The sequence below is a fragment of the Mastigoproctus giganteus genome, chromosome 8 (assembly GCF_048544385.1).
Source record: "Mastigoproctus giganteus isolate SK-2022 chromosome 8, ASM4854438v1, whole genome shotgun sequence".
NCBI lineage: Eukaryota > Metazoa > Arthropoda > Arachnida > Uropygi > Thelyphonidae > Mastigoproctus > Mastigoproctus giganteus.
Window position 1 is genome coordinate 778111 of NC_143582.1, and position 25827 is coordinate 803937.

The 25827-nt window shown below is 37.5% G+C and overlaps 1 protein-coding gene across 1 annotated transcript in view; it reads left to right on the forward strand.

Moving 5' to 3' along the window:
• The window catches only part of LOC150081187 (serine/threonine-protein kinase 40-like), a 156994-nt gene extending 135842 nt beyond the window's left edge, over nucleotides 1-21152 (forward strand). The window contains exon 8 of the mRNA XM_090378949.1: nucleotides 20810-21152. Within this exon, the coding sequence (XP_090235075.1) occupies nucleotides 20810-21134 (325 nt within the window). The 3' untranslated portion in view covers nucleotides 21135-21152. The remainder of the gene's footprint in view (nucleotides 1-20809) is intronic.
• Nucleotides 21153-25827: the final 4675 nt, after the last annotated feature.

Below are 25827 nucleotides of genomic sequence, written 5' to 3' on the forward strand. Positions count from 1 at the left end.
CCTTCCTTATGTTTAACTTCACCAATTTCTCCTCCCCTTTGCTCTCAGTTATTAAAAATCACTTAGCTCACTGTTAGCATTGGATAAACTTCTGGCACTCCTCTCATTGATTAACTGCCCATGTATGAATGTAGATGGAAAAAACTCATTCAGTTAACATTATAGGTGGAACAGGATCAGCATATGTCTGCCAGGGGCAAGGTTTGAATTCAACCCTAATTCAAAAAGCCGTGAATTAGGGTTGAATTTGAAAGTGTTTTCAATTCTGCCCAGACACAATAGGAGGGAGTATATGATGAGAGCCTTGTCGATCAATTCGGCCCAGGAAAGATTGTGCAAAGCTCAAGGGGTAGAATTTTTTTCAGCCTGGACTGTACTTGTTAACAGAAGAGACTGCTTCTACAGGGATGGGATACACCTAAATAGAAAGGGTGCGAGAATATTTGCTGATGCAATCAAGGCGGTGTTAGGTGGGTCGGAAAACTGCTAGCTTGGGGGGATACAAAGACTAATAGATTAACAGTAGGCACTGGCAGAAGTGAAAGTGATTCTTGCACTGCTTCTATTCGAATGAGCAGAAGCCTGAAAAACAAGATGCAGGATATTTCAGAGACTGCTGGGAGTGATTGCGGTACAAGTAAAGACATCGGTTGTGTTAGGGTAGCTAAGAATAGAAACAGGTGCATGTATACTTGCGTGTACACCAATGCTAGGAGTTTGGTAAATAAATTTGATGAATTTGAGGTATTGCTCAAAACATCAAAGGCAGATATTGTTGGGATATCAGAGACGTGGTGTCACACAGATATAAGGAATGCTGAAGTGGAATTTCAGGAGTACAACATCTACAGAAAGGATAGGAAGGGAGGAGGGGTTACGCTATTATTTAAGAAACATAAAATCCAAGGAAGTGAAGCCAATAGACATCGCTGGACAGTGCAGTGTGGAGTCAGTTTGGTGTGACATAAGCATTGGGAGATCAAAATTAAGAGTACGACTGTGCTATAGGCCTAATGACTCTGATGAGTATAATTAGAAACTGTACAGAGAAATAGAGTGGGCCAGTACGTCAGACAGTCTTCTAATCGGGGGTTTTAATTTCCCAAATATTGAATGGAATTTGTAGGTTGGTCATTCACACACTAGCAAGGCTTTCCTGGATTTATTGGATGATTGTTTTCTACATCAGCATGTTCGGGAGGCAACTAGAGGGAGTAATACTCTTGATTTGATTATCAGTAGTGATTCTTCATGCATTAAGAATCTGCAGATAAAGAAACCACTAGGTGGCAATGATCAGTGTGCTGAAGTGGGATTTACTCAAAGAGGTAACTACCATCAGGAGTAAAGGGAAGGTTATTGCTTTCGTAAAGGCGACGACTACAATGGTGTGAGACAGTATTTAAATTCTATACAGTGGGACCAACTGATGATGTTACCAACAGCAAATTCAAAATGGGAAGCATTCAAAGAACTTATCTGGGAAGCTACTAGGCTTTACATACCAACTAACAAATATTGTTCAAGGTTTAGGCATAAATGGATGTCAGATGAACTAATGAGACATATGGCAGAGGGCAGAGAAGAAAAATGCATGGGATACATATAAATTAATACGTGACACAGAAGCCTATGATAGATACAAGTTGATCTGTAACCAAGTTACAAAGGAGTTAGGCAGGTGAAGGCAGATTACGAGAAATCTTTGGCAAGGGATGCAAAGAAAAACAGCAAAGAGTTCTTTACTTATGTAAACTCTGGAAAAAAGGGGATGAATCAGATTGGTCCATTTGATATTGATTGGTCAACTGTTGATGATCCTGCTCAGGTAGCTAACAAACTAAATGAATATTTTGAATCGACATTCACACATGAGGAGTTATTCAGCGAGGGGAATGCCAGAGGTGCATTCAACTCTGGCAGTAAGCTAGAGAATCTTGTAATAACTGAGAGTAAAGTGGAGGAGAAATTGTTGAAGATAAACACAAGAAAGACACCTGGGGTGGATGGGATCTATCCAGTTATATTAAAGGAGGCAGCAAAGGAAGTAAGCAAACCCTTAGCCATAATTATGAGAGCTTCCTTGTACTCAGGGGATGTACCCACAGACTGGAGATGTGCAAATGTGACCTCAATTCACAAAGGAGGATCAAAGGCTAACAATTAATTATAGACCTGTGAGTAAGGCTAAGGCGCATTTAGGGCTAGAGCCTCAAGCTGCGAACAAGTTTAGACTATGTATATAAAGTGCTTAGCATCATAATACACAGCCATTTCTGAATAAACAGAAAATTTTTTTCTGTTTATTCAGAAATATGAGATATAACCTAAAATGAGATATAATGAGATATAACGAGAAATCTTTGGCAAGGGATGCAAAGAAAAACAGAAAGAGTTCTTTACTTATGTAAACTCTGGAAAAAAGGGGATGAATCAGATTGGTCCATTTGATATCGATTGGTCAACTGTTGATGATCCTGCTCAGGTAGCTAACAAACTAAATGAATATTTTGAATCGACATTCACACATGAGGAGTTATTCAGCGAGGGGAATGCCAGAGGTGTATTCAACTCTGGCAGTAAGCTAGAGAATCTTGTAATAACTGAGAGTAAAGTGGAGGAGAAATTGTTGAAGATAAACACAAGAAAGACACCTGGGGTGGATGGGATCTATCCAGTTATATTAAAGGAGGCAGCAAAGGAAGTAAGCAAACCCTTAGCCATAATTATGAGAGCTTCCTTGGACTCAGGGGATGTACCCACAGACTGGAGATGTGCAAATGTGCCCTCAATTCACAAAGGAGGATCAAAGGCTGACAATTAATTATAGACCTGTGAGTAAGGCTAAGGCGCATTTAGGGCTAGAGCCTCAAGCTGCGAACAAGTTTAGACTATGTATATAAAGTGCTTAGCATCATAATACACAGCCATTTCTGAATAAACAGAAAATTTTTTTCTGTTTATTCAGAAATATGAGATATAACCTAAAACGATGCCACCTTAAAAAAATTTTCTGTTTATTCAGAAATGGCTGTGTATTATGATGCTAAGCACTTTATATACATAGACCTGTGAGTTTAACTTCTGTTCCAGGAAAATTAATGGAAGCACTGGTTAAAGAAGCACTGCAGGATCATCTAGACAAGACTTCAGTTATAGCTCGGACACAGCATGGTTTTGTTAAGGGTTCTGGCTGGCTGGCTTGAGCAGTGAATCTCACCCAGATTCAACTTCTGTGGGGTGAGCCACATGCCGAGACCTCCTTTTTTGTTAAGGAGAAGTCTTGCCTGACCAATTTGATTGGATACTATGATGCAGTCACAAAAGAACTGGATGCAGGGAACAACTTTGATATTATATACTTGGATCTTAGAAAGGCTTTACTGTTGCACATGGAAGACTTCTTCACAAATTGGAACAGTGTGGCATTGGAGGCAAATTACTGCTAGGATAAAGGGGTGGTTGTGGGGGAGAAGACAGTGGTAATCAATGGACACTGCTCATCGTGGACTAATGTTATTAGTGGAGTCCCTCAGGGTTCAGTATTGGGTCCATTATTGTTTTCTGTATTTATAAATGATATTAATGATGGTATATCAAGCTTAATGTCCAAGTTTGCAGACGATACGAAGGTTGGCAGGGTTGTCAAGGACACTACTGACACTATGCTACTGCAACAGGATCTGGAAAGGCTGAGCAGATGGGCTGAGAAGTGGCAAATAAAGTTTAACATTGACAAATGTAAAGTACTACATATGGGAAACAGCAACCCCAGAGCAGCGTATCAACTCTGTGGTACTACACTGACAGTGGTAGTGAATGAAAGGGACCTGGGGGTGGTTGTGCAGGCACATATGAAGTTTTCTGAGCAGCGCAGACGGGCTGCAAGAGTAGCTCATGGTGTATTGTCGATGATATATAGGAATTTTTCTAGCAGGGATAAAGAGGTGATTATTTCCTTATAAGGCAATGGTCAGGCCACACCTAGAGTACTGTATACAGGTCTTCATTTCAAGAAGGATGTAGAGCTAGTGGAACAAGTACAGAGAAGGGCAACAAGATTAGTGAATGGAACAAAGTGGTGCTCTTACGTTGAAAGGCTTAAGTTTTGCAAATTACAGTGTCTGGAGACTAGGCACCAACAATATTTCTTAGTTGGTATGTAAAGCCTAGTAACTTCCAAGATAAGTTCTTTGAATGCTTCCCATTTTGAATTTGCTGTTGGTAACATCATCAGTTGGTCCCACTGTATCGAATTTAAATACTGTCTCAGACCATCGTAGTCGCCTTTACGAAAGCAAAAACCCTTCCCTTTACACCTGATGGTAGTTACCTCTTTGAGTAAATCCCACTTCAGCACACTGTGATCACTGCCACCTAGTGGTTCATTTACCTGCAGATTCTTAATGCATGAAGAATCACTACTGATAATCAAATCAGGAGAATTACTCCCTCTAGTTGCCTCCCGAACATGGTGATGTAGAAAACAATCATCCAATAAATCCACAAAAGCCTTGCTAGTGTGTGAGTGACCAGCCCCCAAATTCCAGTCAATATCTGGGAAATTGAAATCCCCCATTATAAGACTCTCTGATTTGCTGGCCCACTCTATTTCCCTGTACAATTTCTTATTATACTCATCAGAGTCATTAGGCCTATAGCACACTCCTACTCTCAATTTTGATCTACCAATGCTTATGTCACAGCAAACTGACTCGACACTGCTCTGTCGACTGGCTTCACTTCCTTGGATTTTATGTATTTCTTAACTAATAGCATAACCCCTCCTCCCTTCCTATCCTGTCTATCCCTTCTGTAGACACGATAGGAGGGAGTATATGATGAGAGCCTTGTCGATCAATTCGGCCCTGGAAAGATTGTGCAAGGCTGAAGGGGTAGAATTTTTTTTCAGCCTGGACTGTACTTGTTAACAGGAGAGATTGCTTCTACAGGGATGGGATACACTTAAATAGAAAGGGTGCAAGAATATTTGCTGATGCTATCGAGGCAGTGTTAGGTGGGTCGGAAAACTGCTAGATTGGGGGGATACAAGGACTAATAGATTAACAGTAGCCACTGGCAGAGGTGAAAGTGATTCTTGCACTGCTTCTATTGGAATGAGCAGAAGCCTGAAAAACAAGATGCAGGATATTTCAGAGACTGCCAGGAGTCATTGCGGTACAAGTAAACACATGGGTTGTGTTAGGGTAGCTAAGAATAGAAATAGGTGCATGTATACTTGCGTGTACACTAATGCTAGGAGTTTAGTAAATAAATTTGATGAATATGAGGTATTGCTCAAAACATCAAAGGCAGATATTGTTGGGATATCAGAGACGTTGTGTCACACAGATATAAGGAATGCAGAACTGAAATTTGGGGAGTACAACGTCTACAGAAAGGAAAGACTGGATAGGAAGGGAGGAGGGGTTATGCTATTAGTTAAGAAATACATAAAATCCAAGGAAGTGAAGCCAGTGGACATCGCTGGACAGTGCAGTGTCGAGTCAGTTTGGTGTGACATAAGCATTGGGAGATCAAAATTGAGAATAGGAGTGTGCTATAGGCCTAATGACTCTGATGAGTATAATAAGAAACTGTACAGGGAAATAGAGTGGGCCAGTAAATCAGACAGTCTTCTAATGGGGGATTTTAATCTCCCAAATATTGACTGGAATTTGTAGGTTGGTCACTCACACACTAGCAAGGCTCTCCTGGATTTATTGGATGATTGTTTTCTACATCAGCATGTTCGGGAGGCAACTAGAGGGAGTAATACTCTTGATTTGATTATCAGTAGTGGACAGTGCATTAAGAATCTGCAGGTAAATGAACCACTAGGTGGCAGTGATCACAGTGTGCTGAAGTGGGATCTACTCAAAGAGGTAACTACCATTAGGGGTAAAGGGAAGGGTTATTGCTTTCGTAAAGGCGACTACGATGGACTGAGACAGTATTTAAATTCTATACAGTGGGACCAACTGATGATGTTCCAACAGCAAATGCAAAATGGGAAGCATTCAAAGAACTTATCTTGGAAGCTACTAGGCTTTACATACCAACTAAGAAATATTGTTCAAGGTTTAGGCCTAAATGGATGTCAGGTGAACTGATGAGGCATATGGCAGAGAAGAAACATGCATGGGATACATACAAATTAACACATGAAACAGAAGCCTATGATAGATACAAGTTGATCTGTAACCAAGTTACAAAGGAGGTTAGGCAGGCGAAGGCAGATTACGAGAAATCTTTGGCAAGGGATGCAAAGAAAAACAGCAAAGAGTTCTTTACTTATGTAAACTCTAGAAGGAAGGGGATGAATCAGATTGGTCCACTTGATATCGATGGGTCAACTGTTGATGATCCTGCTCAGGTAGCTAACAAACTAAATGAATATTTTGCATCGACATTCACACATGAGGAGTTATTTAGCGAGGGGAAAGCCAGAGGTGTATTCAACTCTAGCAGTTAGCTAGAGAATCTTGTAATAACTGAGAGTAAAGTGGAGGAGAAATTGTTGAAGATAAACACAAGAAAGGCACCTGGGGTGGATGGGATCTATCCATTTATATTAAAGGAGGCAGCAAAGGAAGTAAGCAAACCCTTGGCCATAATTATGAGAGCTTCCTTGGACTCAGGGGAGGTACCCACAGGCTGGAGATGTGCAAATGTCACCCCAATTCACAAAGAGGGATCAAAGGCTGACACAAGTAATTATAGATCTGTGAGTTTAACTTCTGTTCCAGGAAAATTAATGGAGGCACTGGTTAAAGAAGCACTGCAGGATCATTTAGACAAGACTTCAGCTATAGCTCGGACATAGCATGGTTTTGTTAAGGGAAAGTCTTGCCTGACCAATTTGATTGGATACTATGATGCAGTCACAAAGGAACTGGATGCAGGGAATAACTTTGATATTATATACTTGGATCTTAGAAAGGCTTTTGATACTGTTGCACATGGAAGACTGCTGCACAAATTGGAGCAGTGTGGCATTGGAGGCAAATTGCTGCTGTGGATAAAGGGGTGGCTGAGGGGGAGAAGACAGAGTGGTAATCAATGGACACTGCTCGTCGTGGACTAATGTTATTAGTGGAGTCCCTCAGGGCTCAGTGTTGGGTCCATTATTGTTTTCTGTATTCATAAATGATATTGATGAGGGTATATCAAGCTTATTGTTGAAGTTTGCAGACGATACAAAGGTAGGCAGGGTTGTCAAGGACACTACTGACACTATGCTGCTGCAACAGGATCTGGAAAGGTTGAGCAGATGGGCTGAGAGGGCTAAAGTACTACACATGGGAAACAGCAACCCCAGAGCAACGTATCAACTCTGTGGTACTACACTGACAGTGGTAGAGAATGAAAGGGACCTGGGGGGTGGTTGTGCAGGCAGATATGAAGTTCTCTGAGCAGTGCAGACGGGCTGCAAGAGTAGCTCATGGTGTATTGTCAATGATATATAGGAATTTTTCTAGCAGGGATAAGGAGGTGATTATTTCTTTGTATAAGGCAATGGTCAGGCCACACCTAGAGTACTGTATACAGGTCTGGAGGCCTCATTTCAAGAAGGATGTAGAGCTGCTGGAACGAGTACAGAGAAGGGCAACAAGATTAGTGAATGGAACAAAGGGGGTGCTCTTACGAAGAAAGGCTTAAGTTTTGCAAATTACAGTGTCTGGAGACTAGGCACCAGCGAGGTGATCTAATAGAGGTGTATAAAGCCTTGAATGGTTTGAGCATGCTCAATGCTGATGGGATTCTTCCTCTCGCTCAGAATAATCACCTGAGAGGGCATAAATTCAGATTGAGGAAAGACAGATGTAGGATAGACGTGCGGAAATTTGCCTTTAGCCAGCGGGTGGTTGGTTGGTTGAACAGACTTCCATCCTTTGTCGTGGAAGTTGATAGCCTAAATAAGTTTAAGGCTCAGCTGGACAGGTATTTTGAACGAATAGAGGGGTGAAGTGGAAGTGGTTTTTTTTTTTTTTTTTTTGGCTGATGCTGCATAAGCTTGCTTTCTTGCATCAAATGCCTCTACTAATGCTAATGCTAGACATTGTACTCCCCAAATTCCAGTTCTGCATTCCTTATATCTGTGTGACACCACGTCTCTGAAATCCCCACAATATCTGCCTTTGATGTTTTGAGCAATACCTCAAATTCATCAAATTTATTTACTAAACTCCTAGCATTGGTGTACATGCAAGTATACATGCACCTGTTCTTTTTCTTAGCTACCCTAACACTACCCATGTGTTTACTTGTACCCCAACGATTCCCAGCACTCTCTAAAATATCCTGCATCTTATTTTCCAGGCTGCGGCTCATTCCAATAGAAGCAGTGCAAGAATCACTTTCACCTCTGCCAGTGGCTACTGTTAATCTATTAGTCCTTGTATCCCCCCAATCTAGCAGTTTTCCGACCCACCTAACACTGCCTCGATAGCATCAGCAAACATTCTTGCACCCTTTCTATTTAAGTGTATCCCATCTTTGTAAAAGCAGTCTCTCCTGTTAACAAGTACAGACCAGGCTGAAAAAAATTCTACCCCTTGAGCCTTGCACAATCTTTCCAGGGCCGAATTGATCGACGGGCTTTCATCATATACTCCCTCCTATCGTGTCTGGGCAGAATTGCAGACACTTTCAAATTCAACCCTAATTCACAGCTTTTTTTCAACAGTGACCTGTACTTGTTAAGTAATTCCGCCAGTCTCCTCCTCTTAACATTTCACATTTCGCACATTTTTTGAGACTGATGCGATGGAGAACCGCCCCCTTTGTTTCTCCCTGAGTCACAGCACTCTTGCTAGTCTGTGATCTTTGCTTCGCAGCTCTAGTCTGGGTCATGATTTCCGTTTAAATACAATTTAATTAACAATGAATTTTAATTAGATTAATATTATTTTTGTTTAATTGATAATACTGTAATAAGCTAACAGATTCCTAATACAGTGCTTCATATTATGCCATGTAGTTTTACTTTATACCTTACACTATCAGTTCGAGATATATGTTAAGCTATTTCTTATCGACTATAATATGGGTCTAGTTCAACAATATTGGTGCCAACACTGGGAGTCGTAACTTCCAAAAATCGCTTGTTAAATTCAAAATAAGAAGCTAACAAAAGCTAATAAACCTATTTAATATCTCTGTAAAACACAATGTACTATGGTAATTAATGAAGAATACGGTAAAAATTTAAAAATACTTATCCCTTTACATCAGCTAAAAATCCACCGACTATTCTCGTCCGCAACCCCAGCACCCTCTCCTGTTGTTCAGTATGTCTGGCCCAATGTTCTGTGAAAAAGCATTGAATTTTAATCGAAAGTTAATAGGTAATGAAGATTTTAAGGCAAGCACAGGTTAGCTGAAAAACGTTTAAGCTGAGACACAGTATACATAAACTAGATATTCAAGGTGAGAAACTTTCTGCAGAGAAATTGGCAGTGGTGTTCTTTAAAAGTAAGTTTGCTTCAGTTATAGCAAATTACGAGAAAGAAAACATTTATAATGTTGATGAGACAGGCTTATTATGGAAAGCATTACTGAGAAAAACCCTAGCCACTAAAAGAGGCTAGGGTTTTTGGCTTGCGCCTCTCTCCTCTTAAAATTTGGCCTGCACCAAATTTTAAGAGGAGAGAGGCGCAAGTTACAGTTGCTATGTGTGCAAATGCCACTGGGACACACAGATTGTCCATGCTCGTTATCCATAAGTCAAAAAACTAAGAGCATTTAAAAATCTTTCTAATTTTCTTGTTTTGTATAAAAATCATAAAAATGCCTGGTTGAATGTTTGTTTTCCGAGATTGGTTTATAATTTTTTTTTAAATTTAATTAATCATATTTAATTTAATCGTAAGGTAAAATTAAATTTATTTAATCTTACCAGAATATTTTCCGGTTTGATTTTCCAAAAAAATTTGGCTAACCAAAATAGGCCTGACATCAATTATTCTGGATAACTGATGCTCTAACTGTTGATGTATATTTTTATTTTTTATTTCTTTTTATTGTTTTGGAAAGGAAGAATATGGTAGAAGAAAGAGTAGGCTTATGTTAAGGAGAGGTCATCAACAGAGTCCTTGTAATTTTGGAAAATAGAAGAAAATGTTTATTTTTGGTTGTTGAGGGAGCACCATCAATAGAGAGTAGGTGACATTAACGTGAAAAGGAAATAAGTGCTTTGAGAGTAAACCATGCCATACATGGTAAACACAAGAATTATAACTATTGGGCGAAATGGTACCATCAGAGGACCTTCAAGCAAGGAAAGTAGTACCTACTACTTTCCTTGCTTGAAGGTCCTCTGATGGTACCATTTTCGTTTGAAAATAGTGAAAACGAGACAAAAGGGACTGAGCAATTTCAGAACATAACATTAAGATATGAAACTCTGTACTACACTATCAGAGAATGGAAATCTAGCAGTTGGAGAGGTCTCCAGTGAGGAACCTCTGTTCTAGAGTTTGATGCATCACCACTATCCTCCTGCACGCGGATAGTGGTGATGCACTGAAAATGACAGATAAAGGGGACTGCTCACGAGTGTTGTCAATCAGGTGACAAAGATAGAAAACAACTGGTAATTTCACGGGGAAAAGGGTCCCGGAAACATTGGATAATGTTAAAATTGAGAAAATACACTAGCAAATGAAAAGAAAGGGAGAAAAATAAATTAATACGTAAATACCCCACAGTTTTAATGTTATTTTGCTATTCGTTCTTGTGCTATCAACAAATCAGATGAATTTTTTTTGGTAAACATGCGAAAAATTAAATCGTTGAAACTTCTTGTGGAATTTTGGCTTGTCAATCATGGAAAAGACATGACATTATTGTGTTGTTTGCGAAAAGAACATTCCATGTGCGGAAAAATTCCACATCAACCAACATGTGAAAATGACATCGCACATGACCAAGCAAGGAAAAATTTCCAAAGCAGTCACTTTAACCATGCCATATACTTCAAAAGAAGAGAAAAGTAATTTTCAAAGGGTTTGTGTCTTGCCCTGGTAAACAGCAATATCCCTTTTAATTAGTTAAACAATCGAGTCTTAAAGCAATCTTTGAATAAATATTGTTAAATCAAAATATTCCAGACAAATCTGTCCTGAGAAAGAATTACCTTAATGCTATTTATGATGACATTATTTGTGAAATTTGTCAAGGTATTAGAGAAAACTACATTTGGATGTCCATTGACAAAAATGACAGACATTTGTGGTTGCACATTTTATATGTGGAAAATTAGATGCAGTTTCCACTGCCAAAACTTTGGAAATGGAAATTTTCACTATATAACTAAGGTATTTAAAAATCTCTCTCTAAAAGATCATTTTTATAATGGAGTGCTACCCAATCATCGTTATCATATGTTCCATTATAAGAATTGATTTTGAACGCCTTTGTTAATGTTTTTCTAAAGAGCATTTCTTGAGATCACAACCATAAAAATAAAAACAATTTGCACTTTCTGGTTTATTGGGTTTTTCCTTTAGTGCAATCTATTATGAATAGGTAGTAAACTCAATCTTATTACATTTGCGATAATCCTGATAACTGGAATTGTGTGGATTTTTATATTATCATGGTAAAATTTGTACCCCTTCACTGAAACCTTCAATCATATAAAAACATAAATAAATTTTCAAAACTCTTCTCTTCATTCCTATTTACTTATTACAATGATGAAGAGAATGCAACCAACAGAAAGTGCAAGTGGTGGAAACAAAAAATTGATTCAGAAATGAAGGTGAAAATGATGAAGTACGAAGAAGGGCAAAGTTTGTCATCCATTGCACGGGAATTAGGTCTCACTGCTTCAGCAGTGAATACTATTTTAAAGGACAGTGTGCGTATAAAAGAACATGTTAAAGGATCAATGCATTTAAGATCAACAGTGATCACAAAACAGCGTTCAGATGCTATATTGAAGATGGAAAAGCTATTAATAGTATGGATGGAAAATCAGATTCAGAAGTGAGTGCCCCTGAACCTAATGCCCATTCAAGCAAAAAGCAACAAGTATTTATCAGGATAAGTACGGCAAACCCCAAGTCAAGTTCATGGCAAACAACAGGTGGTTTAATAGGTTCAAGCATCGCTCTGGTTTCCACAACGTTAAGGCCTCGAGTGCCAAGCGAGTTTAAAAAGTGAATTTCAAAGCGTCTTCTCTAGAATCAGTAGATTACTGAGAATTTGTCTTTATTTGCAAAATTATTTCATTTCTGCTCTTCCGAATAAAAAAGGAAGCTCTTCAAAGAAGAAAGGAAAGGTACCTTTCTTCTCCTTGTATATAGAACTAACCTATGTAACACACTAACCTCTTATCGCTTGGTCACTGGTGGCACTGCTCCTGCCTCCACGTGGCTGGGCCGGTAATCTGAGGGAAAAGTTATCCTCCAGGACAACCATGGATTTTGACAATTATCCAGCACTTGAGCCTAAATGCTCAACTCATGACTTGATTGAAACTGAACATGATGTATCACAATCAAAGAGACAATGTAAAAATGTGTTTACTTGTACCACAATGACTCCCAGCAGTCTCTGAAATACCCTGCATCTTGTTTTTTGGGCTGAAAAACGAGATGAATAGAAGCAGTGCAAGAATCACTTTCACCTCTGCCAGTGGCTACTTTTTATCTATTAGTCCCTGTTACCCCCCCCCCCAAGCTAGCAGTTTTCCGACCCACCTAACACTGCCTCGATTGCACCCTTTCTATTTAAGTGTATCCCATCCCTGTAGAAGCAGTCTCTCCTGTTAACAAGTACAGACCAGGCTGAAAAAAAATTCTACCCCTTGAGCCTTACATCATCTCCAGGGCCGAATTGATCGACAAGGCTCTCATCATATACTCCTTCTTATCGTGTCTGGGCAGAATTGCAGACACTTTAAAATTCAACCCTAATTCACGGCTTTTTTTCAATAGTGACCTGTACTTGTTAAGTAATTCCGCCTGTCTCCTACTCTTAATATCATTAGAAAACAATTAAAAATCCCACAGCACCCATTAATGATTCTTATGAATGAACCTAGTTGATTTTCGAATAAATTTTTTATTAGCGAGATATGCTCTCGCCTTCGTGGATACTGATAAGGTTTTTAGGATCTTGGAACAATAAATGCTACAGATTTACAATGTGTCTCTTTGAAAAATATATCATTGTGTATAATAAACATTTTTCCAAGTGTGAGTTTGAATGGGAAAACTTTTAAAAAAGATGTTAAAAATATTTTCATAAATGGTTTTATTACTTTAAAATGTTGAATATAAGGAAATTAATGGTTTAATTAATTGTAATAAACAAGCAATAAATGTAAAAATTGTAGTGCATATATTAGCATTTTGATGCTTATTTTATTTCATATTTGCATGCATATTTGATCTGTTTTTTAGTGCATATAAACCAATACTAGTTATTACTATTGAGTGATGTAACATTCCCGTAATTTTATTCTATATGTGAATGGTTTTGTCAAACGTGCCTTGTGGAAACTCATTGTTAGAAAGTGTGATGGATGATGTTTCTAAGGATGATTAAGAGTGATGTTTCTAAGATTTCTTCAATATTTTTTTATTTATTTATTTTTTTTTTTTTGGATTGCAAACTCTTATTGCTTTGCACTTTAGGTGTCTTGATGATGATGCTGTTTTTGATATTCATATGGAAATAACCTGAGAAGGTAACAACTTAACTGAAGTCATTCAAATTTCCTAATCATGAAAAATTTCGTGGATATCAGTAAAGCACTTGACTCAGTCCCACACAAGAGTTTACTGTAAAAGCTAGAAGCCTGTCTAAGGAATCACAGAGAAAATTCTTAGATGGATCCCTGGGTAGGAGACAGAGGGTTATGATTGACGAGCTCCTTCGTCTTCAGATTGGGCTAACATAAGAAGTCGAGTTCCCTGGATCGGTACATAGGGATCACCATTGTTTTTTGATTTTTCTTAAGTGATGTTGACAAAGGGATGCAGGGCTTGATGTAAAAATTTGCAGTGATATCAAGATCATTAGAGTAGTTAATGATCGATGCCAAGCAGTGCTTCTTCAAGATGACTTTGATAGCCTTCAGGGTTTGTTTGTTATTTGGTTTTTAGGAGCATTAGCAACTAAGGCCATATTGCTCCGGGATATGCGGTGGTCATTCCCGACCTTTCCGCGTCCTCCGTATTTAGTGGTGACGGGCTCGAACCCCGGTCTGATCAAGAAGCGTGTGCTAAGCACTGCTGCTCCTTCCCACCTGGCTACGGAGGCGCCTGATAGTCTTCAGGGATGGTCATAGAAATGCAGATATATTTTAATGCAGCAAAATACACTTAGAATTGGTCTTTCACTTAGAATTGCATCCTCAGAATAACTTATACATGGTGAGATTGAATTAAAAACAGTTAAGGAAGAAAGGGATTTGTGAGTTATGATATTGTTGACACAAAGTTCTCTTAGTAGTGTACCCATGTGTCAAACAAGACCTGTGGTGTTATGTCACTGATTTATCAATCATTTGCATGTAGGGAAGTCATTATCCCACTGTATTAAGCAATATTTGAGCTTCTTGAAAGGGTCCAAAGATGTATATATACACCTAGTGAGATCATCAAAAGGTGTCAATATGAGAGAAGACTTTGCATTGTGGACTGCAGAGCTTGGAAAGTAGGCACCTTAGAGGAGTTCTAATTGAGGTGTATAAGGCTCTGAGAGGGGAAAGTAAAATGAATGAAGGTATAATTTTCACTATTATAAATGATTCCAAAACTAGTGGGCATAATTCAAATTAAGGAGGAAGAGTTTTAGACTGGATTTCAGGAAGTAAGTTTTCTTTTAGCCAGAGTTTTTGTTCGCTGGAGTAAGTTGCCTCTGTGGGTGGTTGAGGTTATCAGCTTGGAAAGGGGGGGAGGTCAGCTGGATAGGTGTCTATGTCTTGGGGGGAAATATAGATAGTTCATTGTTTTTATATATAGTCGAACTTGGTTATAACGAGCATGGAAACAACGAGATCATGGCTGTAATGAGCAAAAAGCCATAATGATTTTAATTTGCACACAATTGCCCACCGTTATTGAGCATACTACATGAATATACTTTACAAATTTTGGTAACTATGGAAACATTCTTAATTGCTCAGCTAGTCAAAAAAACCCAATTCTTGAAATAGACAAAAATGAAAAGGGTGGCTTTTATGACCACCGGCATCGGATAAGCAGCTGGTTTTTGACCTTGTCCTTTCAGGGACGTGAGCTATACAATAATACATTGCCGTTCTGCTTGTCACATTACCTTATTTACAGATTGGCTTTTATTCACTAAACCATAAATTTATTTCGGGACTTCTAAGAACTTTGGAAACAAGACACCAAACAATTTTGGAAACTGGACTTTTAAGACTTTGTATGCAGATCATTTTAATGTCATTTTAGAGTAAAATCAGTTAGAAATGAACCCTTCCTTCAGAAACATGTCTACTAACAAAAGAAGGTGCCTCTCAATTCGAGAGAAAGTCTAAATTATTCATGAGTTAGAACGTGGTGCAAAAAATGTTGACGTGTGTAAAAAGTTTTCTTTGTCCTCTTCAACGGTATCAGCATTGTGAAAGAATAAATATGTTTACATATCGGCACTGGAAAAGAACATAACCGAAAAAACATACATATAGAAAGTGCAAGGTTACAAATGTTGATGAAGCATTGCTTCAATGATTCACTGCACAAAGAAGCGCTGGATTTTCAATAGACAGTCTGATCTAAAAGATTCAAGTGGGAAAATTTGCTAAACAATTTTGATGCAATGATTTTGTATGTAACAACGGTCGGCTGGATTGATTTAAAAACTGAATACAAGCATAATAATACAAATAATATGTAGGTATATACTAGTATTATTATTTTTTTCTCTAATATTTCTTTTGTTTTTTGAATCTATCTTTCTATCAAGTTATTGAGAATTTTAAAAAAAAAAAAAAAAAAAAAATGTGATTTAACTCCTCGTTATATAGTTGAGTTAATGGTCATAACGAGGAAATTTTGTCAGTCCCTTGATGCTCATTATAAGTAAGTTAAACTGTATTTATTTTATTTTATTTTTATTTATTTATTATTTTTTGTTTTTTGAGCTGATGCAGCAAAACCTTTGAGCTTCCTTGCTAATAATAAAAAGCTACTTCCATGAATAGTTGAGGTTAGTAACTTGGGAGAAACTTCAAAGACTAGCTAATTAACATATACAGGAAGAAGCAAACAGACTGTGTGCATGCCTTTTTGGCTCAGCAGAGGCCTGACTTCCTTGCACTATATGGCCATACTAGTATTAATACTGAAAGCTTTCTACTTTAGCTTGGGGGGAGACAAAGACCAATAGATTGACAGTAGCCACTGGCAGAGGTGAAAGAGATTCTTGCACTACTTCTATTAGAATGAGCAGAAGCCTGAAAAACAAGATGCATGATATTTCAGAGACTGCTGGGAGCCATTGCAGTACAAGTAAACACATGGGTTGTGTTAGGGTAGCTAAGAATAGAAACAGGTGCAGGTATACTTGCGTGTACACCAATGCTAGGAGTTTAGTAAATAAATTTGATGAATTTGAGGTATTGCTCAAAACATCAAAGGCAGATATTGTTGGGATATCAGAAACGTGGTGTCACACAGATATAAGGGATGCAGAACTGCAATTTGGGGAGTACAACGTCTACAGAAAGGATAGCGGATAGGAAGGGGGGAGGGGTTATGCTATTAGTTAAGAAACACATAAAAACCAAGGAAGTGAAGCCAGTCGACATCACTGGACAGTGCAGTGTTGAGTCAGTTTGGTGTGACATAAGCATTGGGAGATCAAAATTGAGAGTAGGAGTGTGCTATAGGCCTAATGACTCTGATAAGTATAATAAGAAACTGTACAGGGAAATAGAGTGGGCCAGTAAATCAGAGAGTCTTATAATGGGGGATTTTAATTTCCCAGATATTGACTGGAATTTGGGGGCTGGTCACTCACACACTAGCAAGGCTTTTGTGGATTTATTGGATGATTGTTTTCTACATCAGCATGTTCGGGAGGCAACTAGAGGTAGTAATACTCTTGATTTGATTATCAGTAGTGATTCTTCATGCATTAAGAATCTGCAGATAAATGAACCACTAGGTGGCAGTGATCACAGTGTGCTGAAGTGGGATTTACTCATAGAGGTAACTACCATTAGGGGTAAAGGGAAGGGTTATTGCTTCCGTAAAGGCGACTACGATCGACTGAGACAGTATTTAAATTCTATACAGTGGGACCAACTGATGATGTTACCAACAGCAAATTCAAAATGGGAAGCATTCAAAGAACTTATCTTGGAAGCTACTAGGCTTTACGTACCAACTAAGAAATATTGTTCAAGGTTTAGGCCAAAATGGATGTCAGATGAACTAATGAGGCATATGGCAGAGAAGAAAAATGCATGGGATACTTACAAATTAACACATGACACAGAAGCCTATGATAGATACAAGTTGATATGCAACCAAGTTACAAAGGAGGTTAGGCAGGCGAAGGCAGATTACGAGAAATCCTTGGCAAGGGATGCAAAGAAAAACAGCAAAGAGTTCTTTACTTATGTAAACTCTAGAAGGAAGAGGATGAATCAGATTGGTCCACTTGATATTGATGGGTCAACTGTTGATGATCCTGCTCAGGTAGCTAACAAACTAAATGAATATTTTGCATCGACATTCACACATGAGGAGTTATTCAGAGAAGGGAATGCCAGATGTGTATTCAACTCTAGCAGTAAGCTACAGAATCTTGAAATAACTGGGAGTAAAGTGGAGGAGAAACTGTTGAAGATAAACACAAGAAAGGCACCCGGGGTGGATGGGATCTATCCAGTTATATTAAAGGAGGCAGCAAAGGAAGTAAGCAAACCCTTAGCCATAATTATGAGAGCTTCCTTGGACTCAGGGGAGGTACCCATAGACTGGAAATGTGCAAATGTGACCCCAATTCACAAAGGAGGATCAAAGGCTGACACAAGTAATTATAGACCTGTGAGCTTAACTTCTGTTCCAGGAAAATTAATGGAGGCACTGGTTAAAGAAGCACTGCAGGATCATTTAGACAAGACTTCAGTTATAGCTCGGACACAGCATGGTTTTGTTAAGGGGAAGTCTTGCCTGACCAATTTGATTGGATACTATGATGCAGTCACAAAAGAACTGGATGCAGGGAATAGCTTTGATATTATATACTTGGATCTTAGAAAGGCTTTTGATACTGTTGCACATGGAAGACTGCTACAAAAATTGGAGCAGTGTGACATTGGAGGCAAATTGCTGCTATGGATAAAGGGGTGGTTGAGGGGGAGAAGACAGAGAGTGGTAATCAATGGACACTGCTCATCGTGGACTAATGTTATTAGTGGAGTCCCTCAGGGCTCAGTGTTGGGTCCATTATTGTTTTCTGTATTTATAAATGATATTGATGATGGTATATCAAGCTTAATGTCCAAGTTTGCAGACGATACAAAGGTTGGCAGGGTTGTCAAGGACACTACTGACACTATGCTGCTGCAACAGGATCTGGAAAGGTTGAGCAGATGGGCTGAGAGGTGGCAAATGAAGTTTAACATTGACAAATGTAAAGTACTACACATGGGAAACAGCAACCCCAGAGCAACGTATCAACTCTGTGGTACTACACTGACAGTGGTAGAGAATGAAAGGGACTTGGGGGTGGTTGTGCAGGCAGATATGAAGTTCTCTGAGCAGTGCAGATGGGCTGCAAGAGTAGCTCATGGAGTATTGTCATTGATATACAAGAATTTTTCCAGCAGGGATAAGGAGGTGATTATTCCCTTGTATAAGGCAATGGTCAGGCCACACCTAGAGTACTGTATACAGGTCTGGAGGCCTCATTTCAAGAAGGATGTAGAGCTGCTGGAACGAGTACAGAGAAGGGCAACAAGATTAGTGAATGGAACAAAGGGGTGCTCTTACGAAGAAAGGCTTAAGTTTTGCAAATTACAGTGTCTGGAGACTAGGCACTAGCGGGGTGATCTGATAGAGGTGTATAAAGCCTTGAATGGTTTGAGCATGCTCAATGTTGATGGGATTCTTCCTCTAGCTCAGAATAATCACCTGAGAGGGCATAAATTCAAATTGAGGAAACACAGATGTAGGATAGACGTGCGGAAATTTGCCTTTAGCCAGCGGGTGGTTGGTTGGTGGAACAGACTTCCATCCCTTGTAGTGGAGGTTGATAGCCTAAATAAGTTTAAGGCTCAGCTGGACAGGTATTTTGAACGAACAGAGGGGTGAAGTGGAAGTGGTTTTTTTTTTTTTTTTTTTTTTTGGCTGATGCTGAATAAGCTTGCTTTCTTGCATCAAATGCCTCTACTAATGCTAATGCTACTTATCACTATAAGCTGATATATTAATGGAAATTAGTTGCCAGAAAAAAAAAAAAAAAAACTAGTCAGTTTGCATATTTCCTCTAGTGTGCTGCTTTTGTATGGAGGGGATATTCCAGGTGCAAAGCACCAAGACTATCTAGAGAATTCATGCACACCTAATATAACTGTCTCTTGAAGTGTCCATTTACCAGTGAATTTGCATATTGTGCATTCTAAAAAAACTGAAATCACTCGTGTGGAAACAATACTCCTCCCATCTAAGAGCACTTATTTCAGTCCCATTTGAAGACACCTATACAATTTTTTTTTTTTTTTTTTGGTAGTTGACGCATCGGCTTCTGTGGCCATAATGCACCACCCAAGGTTTTTGCAGTATTTTGATCCAAGCCCGAGGCGGAATTCGAACCCGCGACCTTTTGGTTGCCAGGCAGGCACTTTACCCACCTGGCTAGCCCGGTCGGCGCTATACAAATTCCTCTAATTTCTGGTATGACCAGAACCATACAAATGGCAGTTCAGTGACAAATGATTTGAAAATTTCATTCACTTCTGCCCTACACAGCAAAATTGTAAAGTTTGTAATGTTATATCTCCACACAAAGCATTGAAATAACTTAAATTGTACATTCTGCATTCAGTTTCTGACTTTGAGCAATGATTTCTCCTGTAACAGAGACCATCCTGTTACAGAGAGCATAAACAAGCTCAGATGTTCAAAATCCATCTGTCACTTCAAGTTCAATTGCTCTTTTGTGGACTGGCCAAAGTGTGAATGCAGAAGTTGCATAGGTTTCAAATTACAAATATTTCAGTGTTTGTGTTAAAATATAATTTTACTGCTTTCACTACTTTGCTGTGTGACAAGCTGTTAGGATTTAAAGGTGCACATAACTTTTGTTGCATGTTAAATTGAAATTGATCTTCCATACTGCTCACTTAGACTTCATACATTACTCATAGGTCAGTATAAGTTCATTAATAGAGTCCACCAATGTCTGATGAAGGTGCCTTGAGTTTTACACAAATAATGGATTCACCTTTGCGCCAAAAGCTAGTCTTTGTCACTAGAGAGACCAAAGTGTTCCTGAGGCAGAAATTAAACACAAAAATATGTGCTGTTTTCAAATAATTTTGATATCCATTTTGAATCTAACCCTGACTTTTATCATTTTGAGTGACAAGTGACATTTTGATGTGAAATATAAAGTTTTGAGTGACAAGTAGCAAAATCACTTGTCACTCAAAACTTTATATTTCACATCAAAATTTCTTGAAAATAAATTTTACTTAAATGAATGCGTTTATTCAGAACATTTTAGATATATATTTCTTTGTATTTACATTTAGCTTTTTTTTTTTTTTTTTTTTTTTCTTTTTTTGTTGTTGTTGTTGTTTTGTTTTAAGGTGTTCAATGGCAACCCCAGTTCCTGTTCAGATTGTTCCTGATGCTCATGAGGAGAAAGAGGAAGAAAGCAAAAAAGATAGTACCCTAACACTTCCTTCTGGTGAAAATGATATATTTTTATCTTCTGCACTGGGACAGGGCAGCTCCTTGTTTGATTCTTCAGAAAATCAGGAGGAAGTGGTGCAAAAAGAATCGGTAATTTCTTTCTTTACGAAGAGAAGGCCGGGAAATTTTCCCGTAGTCTATGTACGTCACGATGCAAGACCTTTGACTGCAGCTGAAATGCTAAGTTATCATCATCTTCTTCCAAGTAGTTCTTCCTAAATGTATAGTGGCATTGACTTACTGAAGGGATTTAATTCATTTACATATTTAAATTTCATAACAGTTGAGGAAAAATTTGAAAGTGTGCATTTCCATTTTATTAGTCAAAAGTTTGCAGTTTCTCTCGGTGTTTTAGAGTTAATATTGCTATATTTGTTGATTATCTTTAAAATGAAATGGTAAGTGAATTTACATTTATAAATTATTTATTATATACTAGTTTTATTATAGACAGGTTAGTGTCATTGCATCATGTTTTTTACTTAATTGGTCTCATTCATGTAAATCAAAACTGTGTAGAGAAGGTATTACTTTTAATACATTTATTTTTAAACTTTATTATTCATAACTAACAGCAGTGAAATTCAAATTATTAATATGAAAGCAACAGTTGACAATTGTTATTGGTTTTATGGACCACCAGCATCTTAGGTCATATTTTTCCATTCTGCTAAGAATTTTCATGTTATACAAACCAAAAAAAAAGCAATTCAAGGTGAAAACCCTACTCCCTCCTAAGATTATCTAACTATACCAGTAGAAAAGGCCTTTTAGAATTCCTCCCCCAAACAAGAGGCAAAATTAACCGGTTGACTCTAACAAATTTATTGTTCTGATTGATGTTGTAATGTTCTGGTATAATCATTATGATTATACTTGTATTAATTTTAGCAAAGACTTATAGTACCATTATTGCTTCAGTAAATTTTTAGCTATGGCTTATATTTTCGGTACTCACCTCTTAATGCGTAAAGTTAAAGATGTGGGTTAAAGCAAGGTGAAAAGAATTAAAAATTGTTAAAGTTAAAAAAAATGCCCTTAGGAAGAAAAGAAGTGCACATCATGTTTTCCCAGGTTGTCATACATAAATAAGCAGGGATGTAAGTTAAAAACCAAGAGTCTTGATGCAAAACTTTCAAGAACATCATCAGTTAGTTGTATGGCGAAAAGAAGTTGTGGACTTTTTTATAGCAAACTCAAATCCCAGGATGCATCGTTGAGCCATAACTAAAAATTTAAGGAAGAAATAATGGTACTATAAGTTTTTGCAAACATTAATACAAGTGTCAGCTCTTCCACATATATTAAAGATAATTGCCTCTTTCATTCCATCTATCAATTCTTCTATACTTCTCAAAACTGAACTGCATGTATGCATTAAGGAAAATGGCACCTCCATAGCCAGGTGGGCACGAGCAGCAGTGCGTAGCACACGCTTCTTGGTCTAGACCGGGGTTCGAGCCCGTGACCACCAAATACGGAGAATGTGGAAAGGTCAGAGAATGACCACTGCATATCCACGGAGCAATATGGCCTTAGTTGCTAATGCTCCTAAAAACCCAACAACAACAACAGCATTAAGGAATATCGAAGGGTGTGAATATTCAAAACTTTTAATTGAATATTTCACTACTAAACTCCACACACATTTTTAAATGTCTTAATAATTACATTATTCCAAAATTTGCTCACATATGCATCTTAGATAAATGTCGTAAATACCTACACATTACTCAGTAAGCTTTACTAGCAGTAGTGAAGAATGAACTAAGGAACGGATAAAACTGTTTCATTAAATTCATTATCGTAAATTCTGATTAAAAAGGAATATGTCGCATAACTCGTGGTCTAACCTTATTGAAAAATATCAAATACGTATTACTACTATTCAACAGTCAGTAACTATGAAACTAGGAAATGGAACATGTAAACAAAACACCCCGTAGTCCACATCGGTCATGAACCTTTCAACAAAGTCATTTTCTTCCCAAGGATTATCTGCATTCGAGTACGGATTTAACTTCGCAATTAAAGACAAACAATACCTATTAAAGATAGCATAATTGAATTACAGACAAAATTAAATAATCACCCGAATAAGAACCGATTAAGGCTTGAAACAAACACTATTAACACTCAAATTAATACATGCTCTAACATTAGTTTGCAACAAATGGAATACCTTAACAAACTTTGTAAGGATGACAGTATCGTTATTCAAAAAGCCAACAAGAGCAACACCATAATATTTGTGGATTAAACTGCATATAAAAAAAAAATTCGGAAAATACTTTCAGATCAGGACACTTACAATATCAATAATAGATTCGTATCGAGCTTAAAAAAATCAATTAGATAATCTGTTAAGGGAACTCAAGGCCAATAAAGAAATTGATTTACGTACAACCTTCAACATATCAGCATTGAGAATGACATTATGCCATACATTTTTGGGACCGTCAAATTACATAAATTTGGACACCCACAATTACACATTAAGGAGACTGCACGAATTTGCTTTTAGATGACTCCACATAAAAAGAATGTACATCTTAGTATCATACGGAATTAACTACTGTTGTTATAAAATTGTGACTTTTAGGTTTGATAATGACATATACAATTTCAGTTTGTCAGCCCCACTCTCGGAAATTTATTTAGCCACTATTGAGAATCAGATTTTAAATCTTTCCCCTCGAATATTAAGCTTTTCATACATTACACCGACGACATATTGCTAGTTGGCGACCAAACTACCATCAAAAATGTCCCACAAAAATTTACTCTGTATGTGATAGGCTGAAATACACTTTAGAATTAGAAGAAAATCACAGTATTAATATTCTCAATCTCACCCTTAAAAAATCCAATCATAGACTTAAAACACATATTTATAGAAAGAAAACACAGGAAAGTTCTTACATTTTTATTCACACCATCCGTACAGTATAAAAAAATCAGTATTATACAGTCAAATCTACAATGCCATAAAATAATGTCACGAGCAAGAAGATGTAGAAATAGAATTACAGTGTTTAACTAAAGCCTTTATTAAAAGGAAATATTCAATGCAGTTAATACAGGACAATATATTAGAAGCAAAAAAAAATAGAATAAATAACCCTCTTACTATAAATCAAATAAATAAGGAAAAACAATGCACCAAAGTTATACTTCCATATCACAGTCAGTTCCCTTGACAACTCGATAATATATTTTCAGGCACTGATATAATGCTAATTTTTTCTTCATACAATGACTAGGGACACTATTTAACAGATATAAATACAATTTAACAGAATAAATATAATATATTTATTCAAGATATAAATAATATAATATATCTCATTAAATGTCAGCATGACTGTAATGCAATCTATATAGGCAGTACAACTGTTAAGTTCGGATCGCCTAGAATAGCAAATACCAGAGCTTATTATCACAATACTAGTCTTTGGTCAAACTATTCCATAACAGAGCTCAGCCAACATGCACAATCTTGCAACCATCTAATAAAAATACTCCTCTAATAAATAGATTAATAAATTTTCTGTTTATACTCTGGGATGACCAAACGGTTAGAGGAGTCACTCAAGGCACGTGTACTTATGCACCCGCATGCTGACCACTCGGCTATGGCGGTCGATTTATAGAAAAAAGTTTTAAAAAAATAATAAAATAAATCTGTTGAGCTGGAGTAATAGATTCAGCAATAATCTTAAACTAGTGATAAATTAATACAATAGGAAGCTTTAGCAATTGGATGGTTCAACAAAATTCACGATATGAAGGTCTGAACTTAAAATTACCAGCAAACCTTTGCCAGTTTGCCATCTAACATGTATAAAATTCCCTACATGTGACTCAATGAAGCATCCTGGGAGTTCAGTTCACTATAAAAAAAAGTCAACTTCTTTTCACCCTATAACCAACTGATGATCTCAAAAATCTCATGTCAAGCTCGTGGTTTTTAACTTTTTATGTATAACAACCTTGGAAAAGAGTCATGCACTTATTTTCTTCCTTAGAGCAACTTGAACAATTTTTCATTTTTTTCACCTACATCTTCAGCTTGACAGATTAAGAAGGGAGTACTGAAAGAAGGGAGTACTGAAAATATCAGCCATAGTTAAAAATTAATAATAATAAAAATTATGATTATAATAATACAGTTGCATTTTATTTATGCAACATATTTCACTACAGATTTAGAACAGTTCAGGTCTTTTTTCTATATTCAAGAATTTGAGTGCCAGATGTTGAGAAATATTTATTCAACCAGTAAGGGTTGTCAGTGGCATTTTTACAAAAAAAAAATAATAATAAATGCTGTCTAATATCTTTAAGTGTGAGGCCTGGTGAAAACGAAACATATTCGTTGCTTATTTAGAGTGACTCTGCAGTGTGTGTGTGTGTGTGTGTGTGAGTGACTAAAATTTATGTCATTAGCATTAGTAGAGGCATATAATGCAAGAAAGCAAGCTATATACAGTGCTCAAGGTGTGGCCCGACCATTGCTTATACAAGGGGATAATCACCTCCTTATCCCTGCCAGAAAAATTCCTGTATATCATTGACAAGACACCATGAGCTGCTCTTGTAGACTGTCTGCACTGCTCAGAAAACTTCATTTCTGCCTGCACAATTACCCCCAAGTCCTTTTCATTCTCTACCACTGTCAGTGTAGTACTACACAGTTGATACGTTACTCTGGGTTAACTGTTTCCCATATGTAGTATTTACATTTGTCAATGTTAAACTTTATTTGCCACCTCTCAGCCCATCTGCTCAACTTTTCTAGATCCTGTTGCAGCAGCATACTGTCATTAGTGTCCTAAACAACCTTGCCAACTTTCGTAACATCTGTAAACTTCGACATTAAGCTTGTTAAACCATCATCAATATCATTTAT